The 17747-nt window shown below is 52.5% G+C and overlaps 6 protein-coding genes across 6 annotated transcripts; 3 read left to right on the top strand and 3 right to left on the bottom strand.

Annotated features, from left to right (window-relative positions):
* Positions 1–617: 617 nt before the first annotated feature.
* QC764_119550 (uncharacterized protein) lies at positions 618–3458 on the bottom strand (the record flags this gene model as incomplete). Its single annotated transcript, XM_062943219.1, has 1 exon — positions 618–3458. The coding sequence occupies one exon, from the start codon at positions 3456–3458 to the stop codon at positions 618–620; it is 2841 nt and encodes a 946-aa protein (XP_062806292.1).
* A 3900-nt stretch (positions 3459–7358) lies between these two features.
* On the bottom strand, positions 7359–8663 carry QC764_119560 (uncharacterized protein; the record flags this gene model as incomplete). The annotated part of the gene is made up of 1 exon (XM_062943220.1): positions 7359–8663. The coding sequence occupies one exon, from the start codon at positions 8661–8663 to the stop codon at positions 7359–7361; it is 1305 nt and encodes a 434-aa protein (XP_062806293.1).
* Positions 8664–8923: 260 nt separating this feature from the next.
* QC764_119570 (uncharacterized protein) lies at positions 8924–10342 on the top strand. Its single transcript, XM_062943221.1, has 3 exons — positions 8924–9390; positions 9458–9990; positions 10047–10342. The coding sequence occupies exons 1-3, from the start codon at positions 9202–9204 to the stop codon at positions 10084–10086; spliced, it is 762 nt and encodes a 253-aa protein (XP_062806294.1). The 5' UTR covers positions 8924–9201; the 3' UTR covers positions 10087–10342.
* Positions 10343–11443: 1101 nt separating this feature from the next.
* NCB2 (negative cofactor 2 transcription regulator complex subunit ncb2) lies at positions 11444–12627 on the top strand. The gene is made up of 4 exons (XM_062943222.1): positions 11444–11811; positions 11875–11901; positions 11961–12220; positions 12276–12627. Exons 1-4 carry the CDS (start codon positions 11748–11750, stop codon positions 12384–12386), a joined length of 462 nt encoding a protein of 153 aa, XP_062806295.1. The 5' UTR covers positions 11444–11747; the 3' UTR covers positions 12387–12627.
* On the bottom strand, positions 11981–14692 carry QC764_119590 (uncharacterized protein). The gene is made up of 4 exons (XM_062943223.1): positions 13290–14692; positions 12839–13075; positions 12545–12787; positions 11981–12474 (listed from the first exon to the last, which is right to left on the bottom strand). Exons 1-3 carry the CDS (start codon positions 13392–13394, stop codon positions 12743–12745), a joined length of 387 nt encoding a protein of 128 aa, XP_062806296.1. The 5' UTR covers positions 13395–14692; the 3' UTR covers positions 11981–12474; positions 12545–12742.
* ERF2 (Eukaryotic peptide chain release factor GTP-binding subunit) lies at positions 13857–17467 on the top strand. Its single transcript, XM_062943224.1, has 2 exons — positions 13857–16017; positions 16070–17467. The coding sequence occupies exons 1-2, from the start codon at positions 14815–14817 to the stop codon at positions 16928–16930; spliced, it is 2064 nt and encodes a 687-aa protein (XP_062806297.1). The 5' UTR covers positions 13857–14814; the 3' UTR covers positions 16931–17467.
* Positions 17468–17747: the final 280 nt, after the last annotated feature.

Consider the following 17747-nt stretch of genomic DNA (forward strand, 5'->3'; position numbering starts at 1 on the left):
ACCCAACCAAAGTGTCCGATGTCAATGAGCAGGAAACTGGGAGCTGGTTGTCACAGTTCTGGTTGTGACACCTACCTGTCAACCTCACAATCATCCAAGCCCCCCCAGCTAGCTCACAACTTTGTGTGATGGTGAGAAATGCCGCTGTAGTTGGTATCAAGTCAAGTGTATGAACTGGCAAGGCAGGTTCACAGCTGCGCTGGAGGGATTCTTGGCATTTGCCCCTATTTACCCCTTTTCGGAACTCACCCCATATTTACGTCTGCAGTGGTGACCAGAAGCATAAGTATGACGCCGCAATTACCAAGTTCAAGTATCATGTTCGATCGGCTAAGAACACGGTGCTCTGAAGGTATCATCGTTCAATTAGCTCAGAGGATTGCCTTCCGAGAAAGGTGGTAGTATCCGTGTCCTATCATAACCCAACCCAACCACAAACAAGAAAGACGTGAGCTGTTCGCTCCCCCTCTGCCCTGTTCTCCAAGAGAGAGTGGTATATATCCAAATCCGAAAAGTAACTGTACACGTAGTCATCTCTACACACCATATCCCTCTGGTGCTGGTATCTCCCTTTCACATGCCCAACCCTTATCACCCTCTCCCTCATCTCTCCACTCTTACAATGCATAGTTCTCTGTATGCAAAAAGATCTCCTCGAGCATGTCATCCCCCCAAATCTCGGCCTGCAACCTCGCAACTGTATTCGCCACGCCCACTCTCATCGCCGGCGGCCCACACACAAACACCGCGGTCCTCCTCCCCAACACGCCCCTCCCATCCGGCCCTCCTGTCGCCCACTCCTTGAGCATGTACCCCAAATCTGGCCTCCCATACTCCACCGACCACCCGCCGTCAATCTCGTGCGGGACAGGAAACGCAAACCTCATAAGATTGCGCTGGAATTCGGTCGGTGTTTCTGGAAAGCCAAAATCAAACCCTGAGGGAGGGCCAAAATGGGAAGTTGGTCTTGGGCGGCGGGGGTCGCCGCCGACGTCGGTGCGAAGGTGGGCTAGTTCTGGTGGGCGGACGGGAGCAGTGGAGGATTCGCCTGTTGGTTCTGCTGCTGCTGGGGGCGAGGGGTGAGTGGCGAAAGGTTCCGTGCTGCCGGATGAGTCGGCGTGTTGGTGGCCGAGCTCGCTGGTAGTCGGTCGGGCGTCGATGCTACCGCCGCTGCCGGCTCCGCTGGGCCGGGGGTCGGACTCGGAAAGGATCTGGCTGTATCGCTTGCGGCCGGCAGGAGGTGCGTATTTGAAATGGGGAGCCGCATTCTCCCGGGCTAGAGGGGGGAAATGGAATTCACCGCCGGGTTCGCTCTTCTTGGTTGAGGGTGCCTTGCTGGAAGGGGCTGGGGGGTGTAAATATTGTTGCTGTTCGCCTTCAACGGGCTTGACCTCATCGTCGCGGCCTTCAAGTTTTCGAAGGGTTTGTTCCGCAACAGATAGCCTGTTGTTGTTGTTGTTGTTGTTGTTTGGGGGAGGCCCCGGTGGCGGTGGTGGGAAGGTGTGTGGTTGGAGATATTTCTGCTGAGGGAGCGCTGTGATGCGGTCCTCATCCTCAGCACGCAGCTCCCGCTCTCTGTCGGGGTCGCCTTGGGCCTCGGACATGATCAGGGCGCTGTTGCGTTTGCTAGCAATGTTGGCCACAAAGCCATCCAGCTTGTCGTGGAATGCATTGCTGAGCGGCCTGGGCGCACGACCATGAGGAATGCCAGAATTTGGCGGCTTCCGGACTGATGCGGTAACGAAAAACTTGCAAGTAACACTCTCAGGGGGCGCGGCTTCACGACAGATACGGAGCTCTTCCCGGAACCAGTCCATGGCCTCGAGCCGCTTGAGCGACCACACCACGACGATTTTCTTGGTGATGGCCTTGCCGTCCCGCATACGCTTGATCAGATTTAGCAGCTGTGACATGAGCGATGTGATACCGCTGCCACCGGCGATGAGGATGCAGGTATCAAATGCGGCAAGCTCTCGGCGCATACCACCGTACGGCCCGTCGAGAAACGCGCGGTAGGTGTGGAAAGGCCCCTTATCAATGGCCGTCTCGAGCACCTTCTTCGTAAAGCCTCCATATGGCCGGAACACCAGCACACAATCTCTGTACTCCTCGCCGTATTCAGATGGAAAGTCTGCGCTGCAAAGAGACGAGATGGTGAAAGGATGGTTCTCTAACATGGAAATGCCCGGCATGCGTAGATAGACGTACTGGCCCGGCTTCCACCTCATCTGAGTTGGGATGGTGATCTTGATGGCGTTCTCCGTCATGATGTTGATGGCAGCTTCGTCTCCAATCAAAAACGACATGCGCCATGGCTTGGTCCAATTCAGCTTGCAGAAACGGTACAGGTTGCAGAAGACGATGATGGCCACTGTCGCATACAAGTAGGCCCACGACATGAGAAAGTTCTTGGTATGCCAAAAGAGCACACCGACGTAAACGTAGCCGACTGGGATATGGAGAAGGATGAAAACTTCGTATGCCTTTCTTCGGAACAGTGGTAACGATCCCACACAAAGCCACCCCAGAGGGACCATGCATGCAATTCCAGATCCATAGATGATGCCGCTACCGGGAGGAAACAGCGCCTCGAAGACCTCCATGCCACCATCCTCCCAGACCGGCTGGATGTAGAATGGGATCATGTGAATCAAGGAGAGAAACAGGCAGAGGTAGCTCAGCCAACGGTGGAATACGTTGAGTCTCTCGGGTCCAATGCCGGTGATCAGCGTGATGATGTTGGCCTTGGTGCTAGTGGCAATGATCCACGGTGTCATGGCAACGGCAATCATGCCGGACCGAACAGCCACCGGTGGTGATCCGAACCGGATGCTTTGCCAGTATAGGGGTTGCTGTAAGAAGCAGTAGACCGTGACGAAGGCCAGGGCGATAAAGGCGCAACTCAGCACCGCGAGTGAGGAAAAGGTGAAGCGGTGTTTTCTCCAGACAATGTCTGGCACTGGTCGATAAAAAACCCATCGGAATAACGCCAGAGTATCGTTGACAAATCCGACAGATGAAAAATGCGCTTTCGGCTTGAAATTCTTCTCCTCCTCAGCCTGCTGCTCGTCCGGAAAGAAGTGTCGTCGTGATTCAGCCGCCGTCTGCGCTGTCGCCCCCGTCGCCAGGGCAGCCGATCTATCCCACTCCGGTTCCATGCTGTAAAGCTGTTGAAAGTGCTTCTCCATATCCTGCTTGTAGATCGCCTGCCGAATCTTATCCTGCCAGTAGTGCCATATCCTCATAAACAGCGTCAGTCCTCCCAAAGCAAGCGCGAAATATGTCCAACCCAGCCCGTATTTCCCCGATTGGGACCACGGATCTACCGTGAGTGCCTGTACTAAGCCCGGTGGACTGTTGGGTAAGAGCGGGATATTGATCCGCCTCACCAACCCGCTCAGGGCCTCAACGGACGCGTCGACTGCGCTTCGTAGCGCTGGTCGCACATGTGAAGCCATGGTGTAATTTGTGTAGTGATTGTGCGCGTACGGGCGCGGGAGTGTGGCGGCCCCTGTAGAACGCAACCTCGATCTTGAAATGTCGTCGGGATACAGAGAAGCAGCTGATCTGCCGGCAACGGCCGCCGGTCAGACTTCGGTCGAGGAACACCGGACCCCCGATCAAAATATTAGAGCATTTAGTAGAGAGCGTGAGGCACAACTTGAAAGGCCATGAGAAGTGACGAAAGGGGTGTATTAGGGGCGACCGTCGGGAAGGAGCCGGGAAGGACGAAAGAATGGGATGGATCCGGCGGGGGGCACGGGAGAGGGGCGTAGGGAGAGTTATTATAATGCAGTTATATCTCCAATGTTGGTGTGGGGGAGTTGAGCGTGGGTGAGATGGTGGGTGAGATGCTGCAAGTCGCAAGTTCCGTCACGTCCACCTAGGTTTCTTCCACGGACAATTCCAACCGCCGCGCGTGTGCCCCTCCAGATGCGATCACAGTACCGGGCTGTTGGGCTCGAGATGTCCAGATGCTCTCCTGAGGCGGGACGGAATCAATATCAAGTCAGGAACAGGAAAAGTCGGACCTGGAAACTGAAGAATCCAGCGGTTCACTGGGCCTTAATATTGGTCGACCGATGTTCTGGGGTGCGTGGTGCTAGGTGCAATAGCTCACAGCTGGTGTCGCTGCACACCTGCATGTCACACGGTACGTCGACCCGAATCGGTAACAATCCTTGACACCGGGCGCTAGGTATAGGCTTGGCTGGGAAATGGAAGAGGAGAAAGGCAGAGCTCAGAAGAAAGAAAAGGAAAAGACGGCCGGTTGGGGGCCGTGAGGAAGGCTTGATCTGGCCGGGCTCGTTTCTGCGGCGATCTGTGAGTGTTCGGCACCGTTATCGCAAGAGGAACCAACAGAAAAGCTGACTGCTTGATGACAACTGTCGGCACTCGTGGAAAGGCAGGAGGTGTAGGACAAAACCACGCAGTTCTCAACGTGCGCGCGCATGCCGAACGGATGCTGTCCTCTTCAGTGAAGACTTCTTCCAAGCACAACGGATACATCCGACTTGTCGAATATCCTTCCACTTGGAGCGGACAATTACCTATGCTTGGCGGCAGGGTGTCATCACGGTCGACCGCCATTGTGACCACCTCATGGCTGTCTTTTGTGCAGGTGGCAAACGACATGTTCGTCGACATGCGAATTGCGAACTGAGAAGGGCGCATTCTCATTCTCCACCCCATGAGGAAGAACCAAGACCCCAATAAGCGAGTAATTAATGCGTCTGTCCAACTGTTGGTGACCTTGGTGTGATGCTCTGGATGGTCACCACGCAGTCGTCAAATGGCGTTCGAGCATCGCCGTGATGGACGAGCAAATGACGGCGCGATGCTGGGAGATCTCGAAAAGGGCACAGTGGGGTTCCCCCATGCAAGTTCCCATAGCGGGGACCAGCAGGGGGCAATTGCAGCCTGGGCGGGTAAATAAGCCTCTTGATTGGATGCTGACTTCTCTTCAACCTCTCGCCCGTGTTCTCGGACTCGAGCTTTTCTCCCACGTCCCCTCATGATGCAAGGGATGGTGAACCTCACTGAAGATGATTCTCGATGCAGCATTCCAGAACGCGCTGACTCGTGGCACTGAAGATTCTCTGTCCGGTAGCGGTGGTGTCCTGTGATGCGTGCTGTCCGTCATCCGTCAGCTGCTGTGTCTCTCAATGGTTCCAGCTCTCACTGCTGTTGCTGCCGGACGGGCATGTCAAGAGGTGACCCCCAGCTGCGGCCGCCCTCTGGTGAAAGCCATTGTTCAATCAGGTACGAGGACTGGGCCTCGAGTCGGCTCCGGCAGTTCGGGTCGGCCGTCTTTTGATAACCGCCTGAAGTCATGTGCCGGGTGGATGGGTTGAAAAGAGGCAATTAAGGAGATTTGTTATCCAAATCGATAGCTTGGGGCTGTTGGATCATCAACAGCCAAGCTCAGGACAGTGTGGGAAACGGGAGCTGAGAGAAGCCAAGCAGCCAAGTCACCCAAACACACGGAACGTCCCGTTCGCACTGACCTTATCTTGGTGGTCCGTGCGCTGTCAAGCACTTTATCGATCACAGTGGGATGCTTGGGCCTCATTTCATCCGAGTTTATGCTCTCGATGCAACGTCGAGATGCTCGGGTACCTCACTCTGGGTGTGTTCTATTTATGGGGCTTGGTTAAACTGTCTTGGTACGCCTGTCTTACATTGAAGAGGGGAATGCTGAATCTCAACTAGAAGCGACACAAATGGTGAGAGCCTTGAAGCGAAACACCATGAGCCAGAGGTGAAGAACGAAATGCAGCATGTAAACAAACACAACCCAGCTACAATGTATTCAATGAGTGGTAATTGTCAAAACATCGCCCTCTGCCCGGAAGCCTTGCCGGTGGTACACTCTGTCGTGGCACGCGGTCACTGCGATGTTCATTCGTGTCCAAGATCGTCGCTTTCAACCAGCTGGCACCGGCTACAATGTATCCAGTGTCTCCCTTCCTCTTCATATACACCCGTTCAACGCTGTGATAGCAAATTCGAGAACCGTTTTTGGGGTTGAGGTGTTTTGCATAAGGTTATCAACATTGTGGTTCCCAAATACAAACCATATTCATCTGTACAATGTGGCAAGTGAAATGTTAATGAGCAGTGGTATGAACAACCACCACCAGACTTGGGCACCAGCTGTTTGGCAAGCCACATGCTACTACACCATCAGCTCTTCAACATTGACATTCTGAATAGTGGGGCAGCACAGAAGAAAATGTTCAAAAGACAGCACGGCGGTTCAACACCGCGAAGCTATTGTTTTCACCTCATCTATGCGTTTGTTCCCCCGGGTAGGCAGAATATTTCTGAAATGGTGGTGTTTGAGCAGAAGCAGCCACAATATTTAAAGTATGAGGCTTATTCCCAAACAAGCAATTCAGGACACATGCTGTCATTAGCATAAAAAAGACCCTGCAATAAACATACCCCAGCTCCCCATCTCACATGACCCCAGCCCAACAAGAAACAAATACCCATTTGAAGCCCTAAACCGAAACACTCCTAACCCACGCTAACCCACCAGTCCAGTCTTATGTTGATGAAACTCAAGATGAAGAAGTATGCCGCTGAACACCGACAGTGGTCTCTCTTTCGAGATACCTCTCATCTTCAATGGACGCATCTCGTACATGAGGTCAAGCTGTACGAAAGAGCAGATGAATCCGAAGGTACCAATGACTATTGCGATAGATCCAAGTACAATCTCCACTGTGACTGCATCAAGGTGAGGTTTCCGTGTGGAGACATCTAACCTGGAGAGTATCACTGGGACACAGCGGAGAATCTTTTTCACTTGATCGGAAGGGGTTGAGAGATTGTGTGTTCTCGCCATAGAGTATCGGCGCCATGCTATATAGTCTTTGGGCAATGATTTTCTTGTGTTGGTATGCAAGTGATAATGTGTAGGTAATAGTTTTGGGCTAAATAAGCAGACAACAACGCTGAAATAGGCCGGGGAAAAAGGCGAAGACTCATGTGGATCAGTGTGAAGTTGGATTAAAGGTCTAGAGCAGGAGTATGTGTTTATGTTGAGCGCCAGATGATGAAGGAGAAGAAGGGAGTTTTGCTGATAATATACCAACCTGGGTAGGGCTGCCATCCATATTAATGCCAAGAGATCGTGAGGGCTGTAACATCGTTTCCGTGCGCCCTCTCGGAGAAACCAATCAAAACACGAACGAGCTTCACTGCCTACGACGCACCATGCAATTCACCAGGAGAAGAACTTCCGAGCAAGGAGGATATGCTATCTCATGTAGGTGCTGGTACATTTGGTCAAAGCCTCTTACACCTGCGAATCAGACAGCTCATAGGACAGCCCCAGCTTTCAGCCTCAGCTAAATGGTATGAACGACAACAGGATGAGTGTTGGGCCCATGATATCCTAGACCTCTTACATCCACCCTTGTCTCCTTTCCTTCCACCAAATCTGCCATGACGACACCTGTCCCCAGACTCATCGCAATCCCCCAAGGCCCATGCCCGGCCGCAACCCAAACTCCCCCGTCCCCAACACTGATCCCGAGGTCCTCCCCTGTGATCTGCGATACAATCGGCGCCCCCCACTCCGTCACAGGCCGGAAACACAACCCCTCCCTCACAACCTCCAAGCCCCCATCACCACCCTTTATAATATCCCCCACCGCCTCCCTCAGCAACCCTCTCTGCTCATCCAACGGCCTGGCTTTCCCCTTCTCCGGATCCTGAACCTCCAAAGTAGAATCATTCAACCCCGCAAAATAAACCTCCCCTCCTCCGCCTAACCTCGAAAACATCTCCGGACAGAAGTTCTTTTCATGCGTAGTAAAAACAGCATGACACTCTTCCTCCCCCTCTCTTGTATCCCAAATTGGTGTCCGAACGACAATACTATGCCCAGCCAAACTCCCCACCCTCATCCCTACCTTTGCCTGGGGAAACAGCGTTCTAAACACCTTTGGTGTCCAAACCCCAGCTGTAATCACAACTCTATTCCCCTTCACAACCCTCTCACTCCCATCTTTCAAGTCCCTCACTTTCACCCCCTTAACCTCCCCTGTAAGATCATCCCTCACCAACCCCGTCGCCTTCGCAGGCTGTAGCACCTTCCCCCCTCTTTTCATCACCTCCCCCAACAACCACTGACAGAGTCGTAAAGGATCAACCTGCGCCGTAGTCCCCTCCTCACTGATAACCTCGACTTTATCCCCCTCCTTCTTCTTCAACCAACCCGGTCTCCTCGCCTCGTCATGTTCCGCCTCCACAGGCGCGGCATTAACCCTTGACGTCCCACTTCTCAACCAGTCATCACCCCGTTTCTGCTGCTTTGATCCGTCATGGTGCTGGATATAAGAGATGCAGATAGAGGGTGTGTACCCCCAATTTTCTCTGCCGTTGTTTTCAGCTGCCAGGCGGGCGTGTTCGTTGAACGAAAGGGCGCCGAGGGGGGTGAGGGAGGGGGAGAACCAATCTTTTGCGAGGAAGCCACCTGCGAAGCCAGAGGCAGAGGAGAAGAGTTCCGGGGAGGGATCGATGAGGGTTATGGGGTTGGTGTTGGTTGGTGAGAGGGAGAGGTAGTAGGCTGTGGAGAGGCCTATAATGCCGCAGCCGAGGATGATGATGTTGTCGTTGGGGTCGATGGTGGTGGTGGTGATGATGGTCATGGTGAGGTTGAAGGACTGGTCGTAAGGGTGGGTTGGTTGTTTAAAATCTGAGAAATAGGTTGAAGTTAGAAGATGAAGCAAGTCAGTATCAGGGCTGGGGATTGAAAGAGGTCATGTAATGGTCTATAGTTGCGTGGAAACAATCGTATCTATGAAGATGTTAGATGAACGACAAGCGTCACCTCCTCCAGATATCCCAACCAGCTCTCCACCAAGTAGCATGAATTCCATGCTTCTGAATGGACAATTCAGCAGACTACCAATCTTCAATCATGCCCGAGCCGAATTCCCCATTCTGCGCCCTTGATTCGACATCTCTTCTTCCCCAAAAGGCAGTTAAATAGCAGAAGTCGATACCCCGCGCTCCACCCACAACGTCAACCTCAAAGAGGGGCAATCGAGTTCGAGCGAGGGGTGTTACCGAATCCCGAAAATCTGGATTAACGCTCTTCCCGAACAGCTACGCAGTCTACGCCAACTAATCACCGCAGGACACTATCCAAACTCTCCAAACCATACCACACCACCAGCAAACAAAATGCCAGAACCTCAAGTAATTATCATCACCGGCGCCAGCCGTGGCATCGGCCACGCCATAGCCACCCACCTCCTCAAAGCAGGCCACAAGGTCGTCCTCACAGCTCGCTCCCCTGAAAAGCTGGAGGAGCTTCAGAAAGAATACCCATCACAAGTCCGGTATCTAGCGGCTGATATGACCTTGCCTGATGTGCGTAGCATACCTCAAAACACACACAACTCACACATCACAACTAACTAACCCCCTCCCCTCAAAGACACCCTACCAACTCAAAGAACTCACCCTCCTCCACTTCCATCACATCAACGCAGTCATCATCAACCACGGCGCCCTCTCGCCAATGACCCGCGTCGCCAACTCCTCCATTGACGACTGGAAAGCCCTCTTCGACGCCAACTTTTTTAGCGCCCTCGCCCTAGCCAAGGAAACCATCCCCTACCTGAGAGAAACCAAAGGCCGTCTCATCTTCACCTCATCGGGCGCCGCAACAGGAGCTTACACCGCCTGGGGCGCCTACGGAACCTCCAAAGCAGCGCTGAACCACCTTTCCAAGCACATTGCCGTTGAGGAACCAGACATCACTTCGGTAGCCGTCAGCCCTGGGAGAGTAGACACTGACATGCAAAAGGAACTTCGAGAAAAGGGCAAGGCGGAGATGGCACCAAAAGATCACGAAGCGTTCAGCAAAGAGTTTGAAGCAGGGACATTGGTGAGACCAGAGCAGTCTGGTGGTGTTATTGCTAATCTTGCTGTATCTGCGAAGCCAGAACTGGCCGGACAGTATTTCAAGTACGTGCCTACCTGAGTCCTCACACGATAAGAGGTTGAGATGCTAACTGTTGCAGGTGGAATGCGCCAGAATTGGCCGAGTACCAATTGAGTTGAACAAGCTGGGATGGGTCTATTTGCCGGTCAGAAATGTCCATAACCAACGAGTGAAAGCATATTCAAGATGATACAGGCGGCAAATCAGTCGAAAGATGAAAAGTCTGATTGGTTTCCACATTGTATATTCGGTTTTTTAAGCACGAAAAATTTGTTCATCACATTGCCGTGTGCTGTTGGGACATAGAATAGAAAATAGAAGGCTACCTACAAGCTAGACAACTCCAAAACCAGACCACGGCCATCACCGTCTGGATCTAGGGACCGATATTAGTCCTCCGTCCCTCTTGCAGAAGAACAAGCTGCCATGAAGCCATCGACCGAGAAAACGAGATCAGGTGAAATGTATCCGTCATGTAGAGTCGGAATTGGAATGATAAAGTACGATAATAAACATCATGGTGTTCGTATGTCGCAGTCGAAGCGGCTCGTAGCAGGCATCTAAAATACTTTTTGAGCTGTTAGCTTTGGATTCTGAGAAGAGTCTGCAGAAAATCGGGGTGGAGGACGAGGAAAAGATCAGTAGTGTCGTTTGGCTTGACTGTGTCTATCACCATAATTGTGTATGATTGGGGCGACACGAGTATATCATCATATGAAGGTCGTCGGGGTGCTGAGCAAAGCGGAGGGTTGTATGCTTACCTTACTGGAATGGTCGGGGGTGATCAGGCCCCCAAGAAGGCAACATTGTGTGTTTCTACAATGTCGCCGATCAGTGTTGCAAGGACAGAGCGCGCATTGGAGTGCTGTTTGTGGATGAGGAAGAAGGGAAAATTCAAATTCGCGACGAGAAGTCGCCTTTTTGTTTTCGGTGTCGGAACAACTGCGAAGGAGGGAGTTTAGAGGAACCTTGAAATTTTCAAGCTGGAGCCAAATGAGGCTGAGGTGGGGAGCTTCGCTGTTGCTTTGTGGCGCTCACGCGGCATGGCGGGGTGGGTGGGTCTCACAAGCCACAAATGCGTTGTGGGACAAGCTGAGCGCGCGACTTGGTTGGCATTGGCAGCCTTCAAAGAACCACTTTGGAAGGACGGGAGGCTAGGTATGTGAGTATAAAGGGCTGCTCACCAACCTTCAAGCTTTGAGAGCCCTCGGCTCTCCGGTTCATAACATGTGTCGAGGTCTATCAAAGCAAACCCAGTTCCAACACGCGAGGAAACCACTCTGAAGACTGAATAGCGGCATTGCATCACTTTGTTCGATACCGTCACCAAAAAAAAGTGTGTCGTTATCAAACTATACCTTGCTTCATCCATCACCCGAGGGCGAGACCCCCTTCTTATACCCTACATATACCACCATGTCGGACCACGAGTTAGGAGGTAAGCCGCCGTGTTTTTAATTCTGCAGTGGAGGAAACTACACTGCGAGTTTGTCGGGTGGCGTTTTGGTTCCGTTGATGCGACCGGGAGTTTGGCGGACGCATCCTACTATTAAACACAGTGGAGGCCCTTTCCTAAAGTCATCTGAAGTCATGTATACACCTCTTATACAGCCTCAGGCGTCACCCGGCATACGAATAGGGACTGTCGACCCACTGGCTTTATTTACGGAGATAACAGAGAGGACAATACCTTCCCTTCATAGATCGTTGATTCGTTTGCTTCTGTTGTCTTTCCACCCCACAACAAACATCTTCACCGCACCCCCCAGGACAAGCAAAAATGCCTTCAGAGCACATCCCCCGTCAAGACCGTTACTGGTCAGCTTTTGACAATGATGAGCTGGGTATATCTGGTTGATTTGGACTTTTGTGCTGAGACGACAGTTTGCTAACATCGTGTCTGATAGGAAATGACGACCTGTCCCTCCCCAAAGGTATGTATCTCATTCTTATCAACCAAAGAAGCGTGTGGATTACTGACTGTTCGGCGCAGCCACTGTTCAAAAGATTGTTGGGGAGATTCTGCCATCGTCAACAGGCATCGCCTTCGCCAAGGAGGCCCGCGACCTCCTTATAGAGTGCTGTGTCGAGTTCATCACTCTCATCTCTAGCGAGGCGAACGAGATTTCTGAGAAGGAAGCCAAAAAGACTATCGCTTGTGACCACATCACCAAGGCGTTGGAGCAACTCGGCTTTGCCGACTACGTTCCTGCCGTTTTGGAAGCCGCTGCAGAGCACAAGGAAGTCCAAAAGGTGAGAGACCTTGGGGTTTCCTTTGTTACGAAGACGTGCTGACGCCCAATGATAGGGACGTGAGAAGAAGGCAAACAAGTTTGAGCAGAGCGGCATGACATTGGAGGAACTCGAACGTCTCCAGCAAGAGCAGTTTGCCGATGCTGCCAAGAGACACATAGGATGATGAACACCCAGGCATCGCCAATCTGTTGGAGGACGAGTAGACTAGGGGCACTTTGAAAGTGGTGGATTGCATTTATAGGCGTTCGTCCCTGGAAATTTTGGTAAGGTGTTAGTATAGCCTTTTCTTGTCGTCTTGAGTTCTACAAACATATGATATACCCAGGTTGAGTCTCTGACATCTTTGTTGAACCACTTCAATGAACGGAGGGAAACCAAGAATAGTGCACTCTATTGAAGACCGCCCTGGATCCCGAAAAACCGCCATCTAGCCAGATATTTACAATGATGCCCTCTTTTATGCATCATTCACTGCCTGTGCAATACCTCCCCCTCTCTCCCATGAGCTGAAAAAAGTGTTTAATAGCCATCCTTGCCCCACTTGTTGTATCTGTCGTGAAGCTCCTGTCCATTGCATCAGTATTTGCCTCAAGCATACTACATAACAGTCCATACCTTGGGCAGAGTGACGTTGGGGACGACGACGACGTTGACAGCGCTAGGGGCATCCTTGGGGGCAGCGCTGGCATCACCACCGGGGTGATACTGGTACTTGCCGTGGGTCGAACCGCTTTCCCAGGGCATGCTCTTGTCGGCGATAGGGACGGTGTTCTCGGAGGTGGACTTGGTAGGGGAGCGGCCGAAGTAGTAGCCAGCACCACCAAGAGCGCAGACCATGATACCGCCGAGGATCTATCATGATAATCATATCAGCTTTCACATGTTCCTTCAATACCCCTCCCAGCTACAGCCAAACCACGCCGCCGTTCCGTGCGCCCCGTGCCATGTTTCCAACCTAATTTTCGAATTCTCAAGCTGTGTCGAACTGCCCTCGCGGGCTACCAATTCAACATCCGGGGCGACGGCATCGGCAATGGCGGCGGTTGGACCTCGGAATTTGACGCACCAGAATCTCGGGGTTCTTCTTGGACTCGCTCTTGAGAGCCTCCTCGCCGGTGGTGAGGCGACGGACGGTCGTGCTGAAAGCTCTGCGGGCGATGAGGGAAGCCATCTCTGCGGTGTTGTCTGTCAAAGGCGGTTGCTGATGCAATAGAGCTTCGGAACTGGAATCGTGATGCTAGCTCTGGCCGAGTGGCCCTCATACGATTTCGTCAGGGCCGAAGCTTGAAGGCTTGGCGCCCGTTTCTTACGTAAGGCATCCGAACTGTATGAGCTGTGCCGTCATTGGTTGTCATCGTCATCAAAGCTTGGGGAAGCTTTCTGACTAATCATGTCTTTTTTGGGGTGGAGCGGGGGCGGACAACTGCCACGGAACTGGCCGTCAGCTGCTGACTCCACGCCTCCCTTTTCGAGCTGCAACATCAGATCACAGGACAGGACAAGCTGCAATGCACAGGGACACAGGCACGGGTGGCAGCTTGGGTCGCATCAGTTGTCTCTCTCGAACAGCACACATCACTCAGGTCACACATAGTCCGGGCATCCTTTGGACAGATGTCGAAGCCCTGAGCGCAAGGGATGCCCAAAGCGCAATTCCAAGTCGCTGTTTGCTATTCTTCTCGAGAGTTGTGTTTGCCGCATCTTTGTGCCACGAGCTTTGCCTTTGCTTGAGAGCATGATAGCAGTGATATCACAGTGAGCACGGCTCTGGGATTCAGGGGTAACCTGACGCAGCGCAATTAACCCAAGAGATCGGAGGCCAATGCAAGTCCCCCACTGGACATGCTGATGCTGGGCCACTTGCCTGGGCAGCAAAAACTGGAAATAGTAGGAGAACGGGGATGGCACGGTCCTGGCCGCAGCCAGTGAGATCCCTCAACTCGTTGGTTGCCAAAAAGAAAAGAAGTCCATCCGATTCACACTCCGGGCAACGAACAAGAGACTCGGACTCTTGCTTGGTCTCGCGGCAAAGTCCCCAGGGCAGCCATTCGCACACTATTGCTTTTTCTCGACACTCTTTTTCCCCTCCTTCTTGATATCTGTCCAACTCTTTGTCTCTCTTGATAATCAACCATACTCGCGCTCTCTACCACCCATATTCGAATCTCAGCTGCACCGTTTCGCAAACGCGAAAATCCACGGAAGTGATCGCACCAAGACGGCAGACACAGCTGCAGTGTAGAGCATTACCCGTCCCGAAGCCACCGCCATCCAGCACTGCATTCCAGCCGTGTGTAACGCGCCCGGACCCTCGAAGTCTAAGTGACGGTGCAACGGATATTCGTATCATCACACCGAGTCGTCCTTTCCTCTTCGTCGCACTTTGAGGCCTGTTTTTCGAGTCTATTGCCTGGTGTCCGGCCGACCTCTCCAACCACATATCCCGCCGACCAGCGATGTTATAGCGCGGTTCGAACAACACTTGAAACTTGAGCCGCCAAACGAACTGCTTGGATCCAAAATTGCATCCAATCGAGTACCCAGAACCGAGCCCTGAGCCGAGCGAAAGTGAAAACAGGCAAGACGAAACCATGGCATCCGGGGAGGGAGCGCCGAGGGCTCTCTCTCCTACCAGCACCATTAACGATGACAGCTTTCCCCAGTTTCCGGGTCGATCTGAGATGGCTGGTCCCCCGAGTATAATTTCCTCGCGGATGACCGATATCATGACGGATGACGGTGGAGACACGGAAGCGCACCGCGCGGCAGGCGGCAAGAGGAGGAGCGCTTTCTATTCGGACCTCAGTTCTCGTCCAGGAACGGCGAGGACAGGAGCATCTGGGAGACCTCCATGGAGCTCAGGGACGCCTTTACGTCAGGGGCTGGCGGGAAAGCGTGGGAGCGGGACTGGAAGCATCAGCAGCGCGACACAGGCAGTTCGACCACCCAGTTCAGCAACCAGAAGCCATGTTCCGTCGTTGACATCGCATGCCTTCTTTCGTCCGATGAGTTCGCAGAAATTACAGGCGCAAAGAGGATTCGCGAGACCGACGACGGTGAACCGGCAATTTATGTCCCAGGAGGACCCCCACAACCCGGCGCGAGACAGCCTGAACTCGGCTCCAGGCGCCAAGGTAGTGAGACAGTCCGCTGATGAAGGGGACATGCAGTCACCACCCTCAAGAGGAACGGAGTTCACCGAGCAGGATATGTACGAGAGGAGGACGGCCAACACGAGTCCGACAGGCCACCATGCGACTTCGAGCTTTTCGGATAGCGTCCGGCCGTTGCATAGGAAGCCTGGTGATGCTAGAAACCTTACCCTCGACATGAGCAAAACCTACAACAAAGCTGGCGTATCTATCCCGACTCCTGTGCGAACACCTCGATCTCTGCGATCCAACTTTCTTATGCCGAGAAACGATTCTGGCCACAGCAACCGAGAAATGCAGGGCGGCGAGAAGCTGGACTCGGTAGCTTCATCACCCCAACTCCCACCCGCGAGCAGGGACGACAAGCACCCGTCGGAGGAGAAGACCAAGAAGGTGGGCCGCAACTATCAGTATTTCCAGGGCAACACAATCTTCTTTTTTGGAGGCAGGTTACAAAATGCGAGAGATAGACCGGTCAACATTGCGACAGGGTCTTTGGTAGTCATTCCTGGCATCTTGTTTCTGATATTCTCGGCACCTTGGATATGGAGCAATATTTCCCCAGCGATACCCATCACCTTCGCCTATCTTTACTACCTCTGCGTGTCTTCTTTTTGCCATGCATCGGCCACGGATCCCGGGGTAGGCCTATTTTTTGTATGATGTGAGCGAGCATGGACTAACAGTGATCCAGATCCTCCCACGCAACCTACATCGATTCCCACCTTCAGAGAACAATGACCCCTGGAGGCCAAGTCCGCCGTCGACCGAATGGGTGCTCATCAAGTCTGCCGAGAAGACAGCCGCTGCCATGGAGGTGCCCTGCAAATACTGCAAGACATGCCAGATGTGGCGTCCACCACGAGCCCACCATTGCCGTCTCTGCGACAACTGCGTCGAGACCCAGGACCACCACTGTCTGTGGCTCAACAACTGTGTTGGCCGGCGCAACTACCGCTACTTCTTCACCTTCATCCTTACCGCCACCTTGCTGGGCGTGTACCTGTCTGGTGCATCGCTTGCACAGATTCTGGTCTACCAGCACAAGCAGAAAATCAGCTTCAATGCGTCAATTTCTCACTTCCGCGTGCCCTTCGCCATGGTCATCTACGGGTTCATTGCCTTCCTGTACCCAGCCGCTTTGACGGGGTACCATGTGTTCCTAATGGCTAGGGGTGAGACGACCCGTGAATACCTCAACTCTTCCAAGTTCATCAAGGCGGAACGCTTCAGAGCCTACAATCAAGGAAGCTGGTTCAGGAACTGGTTTGTGGTGCTCTGCAGACCGAGGCCGCCAACGTACTATCAGTTCAAGCAATCATGGTACGAGGGTGATCAGAGGCTCGCACCGACGAAGAGGATAAAGAAAGCTCGCAAGGCTGTTCCCGCTAACCCAGGGGCCGGCGTCGACTCGAAAGAGGGAATGGAGATGCAAGATGTTAAGAACTCACCACATCTTCAACAACAACAACAGCAAGGCTTTCAAGGGCCGAGACAACTGAGGTCTCAACACGACCTCGAGAGCGGACTCGCACAGCAACCACCAACAAACTAAACACCAAACACCACACACCACACCATCAACTCGGATGGTGCCATTGTGCTACTACTGTACACACAATCTTTTTGACTATTTCCGTTTTTACGCCTCATAACCAGACTTATTCCCCGACTGTACTTGTCTTGTTCGTTTCTTCATTGACATGTTTTACACACCTTTTTTTGACGCTTATGTCCCACGCTGTTACTGCAAAGTTCTTACGAGTTTTTCCTTTTTTATCCCCAACGAGATGTTCATTCATACATACAAAGCGGCGGCGTTTCCCACATTTTTCTTGTAAGATTTGGTGGTGGCTGGGTGTTTTTTTTTACGGACTTTTGATGACCCATCATTCAAGAGTTGGGAGACATTGTACAGTGGGTTGTACATATACACCACACGCACACGCACACGCACACGCACCACGCAGCACAAAGTCTTTGTTTTTTCCCCCTTACATAATGTATTTTCTTGATCTTTTTGAGAGGAGGATTGGGTTGTTTGGATTTGTTGTTTTTGGGGGGGAAGGGGGTTAGTTAGACTGCTGGAGAGGAAGGGGGGAAAAGCATGTTTTAGCTTGTGCTTGCGGGTTTGGAAGGGGTGGAATGGGGGAAGGGAGAAGGGAGTATGGGGAGATATTATGTATACCCATCGGCTTGATGTCAGTTCGGAGTAAAGAGACAGGTTGACCTGTATGTTTAACTTTTATGTGCTGGCCGCTTGATGTGACTAAACCTACAGGTGCTGCCTTCTTGTTCCAATTGCACTACATGACTTTACCTAGCTTTTGTTTTGCAGCAGTGAAAGTAGGGGTTTGAGCGTCATTGTCAAC

The sequence above is a fragment of the Podospora pseudoanserina genome, chromosome 1 (assembly GCF_035222485.1).
Source record: "Podospora pseudoanserina strain CBS 124.78 chromosome 1, whole genome shotgun sequence".
Taxonomy (NCBI): domain Eukaryota; kingdom Fungi; phylum Ascomycota; class Sordariomycetes; order Sordariales; family Podosporaceae; genus Podospora; species Podospora pseudoanserina.

What these genes read in the sequence shown, in the direction of transcription:
- ERF2 (XM_062943224.1), top strand. Translation starts at nt 14,815, where the DNA reads ATGGCATCCGGGGAGGGAGCGCCGAGGGCTCTCTCTCCTACCAGCACC. An exon ending in CATCGGCCACGGATCCCGGG is followed by an intron (nt 16,018 to 16,069) that starts GTAGGCCTATTT and finishes ACAGTGATCCAG; the next exon opens with ATCCTCCCACGCAACCTACA.
- QC764_119590 (XM_062943223.1), bottom strand. Translation starts at nt 13,394, where the DNA reads ATGGCTTCCCTCATCGCCCGCAGAGCTTTCAGCACGACCGTCCGTCGC. An exon ending in AGAAGAACCCCGAGATTCTG is followed by an intron (nt 13,076 to 13,289) that starts GTGCGTCAAATT and finishes TTATCATGATAG; the next exon opens with ATCCTCGGCGGTATCATGGT. An exon ending in CCAACGTCACTCTGCCCAAG is followed by an intron (nt 12,788 to 12,838) that starts GTATGGACTGTT and finishes TGCAATGGACAG; the next exon opens with GAGCTTCACGACAGATACAA.
- QC764_119570 (XM_062943221.1), top strand. Translation starts at nt 9,202, where the DNA reads ATGCCAGAACCTCAAGTAATTATCATCACCGGCGCCAGCCGTGGCATC. An exon ending in CTGATATGACCTTGCCTGAT is followed by an intron (nt 9,391 to 9,457) that starts GTGCGTAGCATA and finishes CTCCCCTCAAAG; the next exon opens with ACACCCTACCAACTCAAAGA. An exon ending in CTGGCCGGACAGTATTTCAA is followed by an intron (nt 9,991 to 10,046) that starts GTACGTGCCTAC and finishes TAACTGTTGCAG; the next exon opens with GTGGAATGCGCCAGAATTGG.
- NCB2 (XM_062943222.1), top strand. Translation starts at nt 11,748, where the DNA reads ATGCCTTCAGAGCACATCCCCCGTCAAGACCGTTACTGGTCAGCTTTT. An exon ending in TTTTGACAATGATGAGCTGG is followed by an intron (nt 11,812 to 11,874) that starts GTATATCTGGTT and finishes CGTGTCTGATAG; the next exon opens with GAAATGACGACCTGTCCCTC. An exon ending in AGCACAAGGAAGTCCAAAAG is followed by an intron (nt 12,221 to 12,275) that starts GTGAGAGACCTT and finishes GCCCAATGATAG; the next exon opens with GGACGTGAGAAGAAGGCAAA.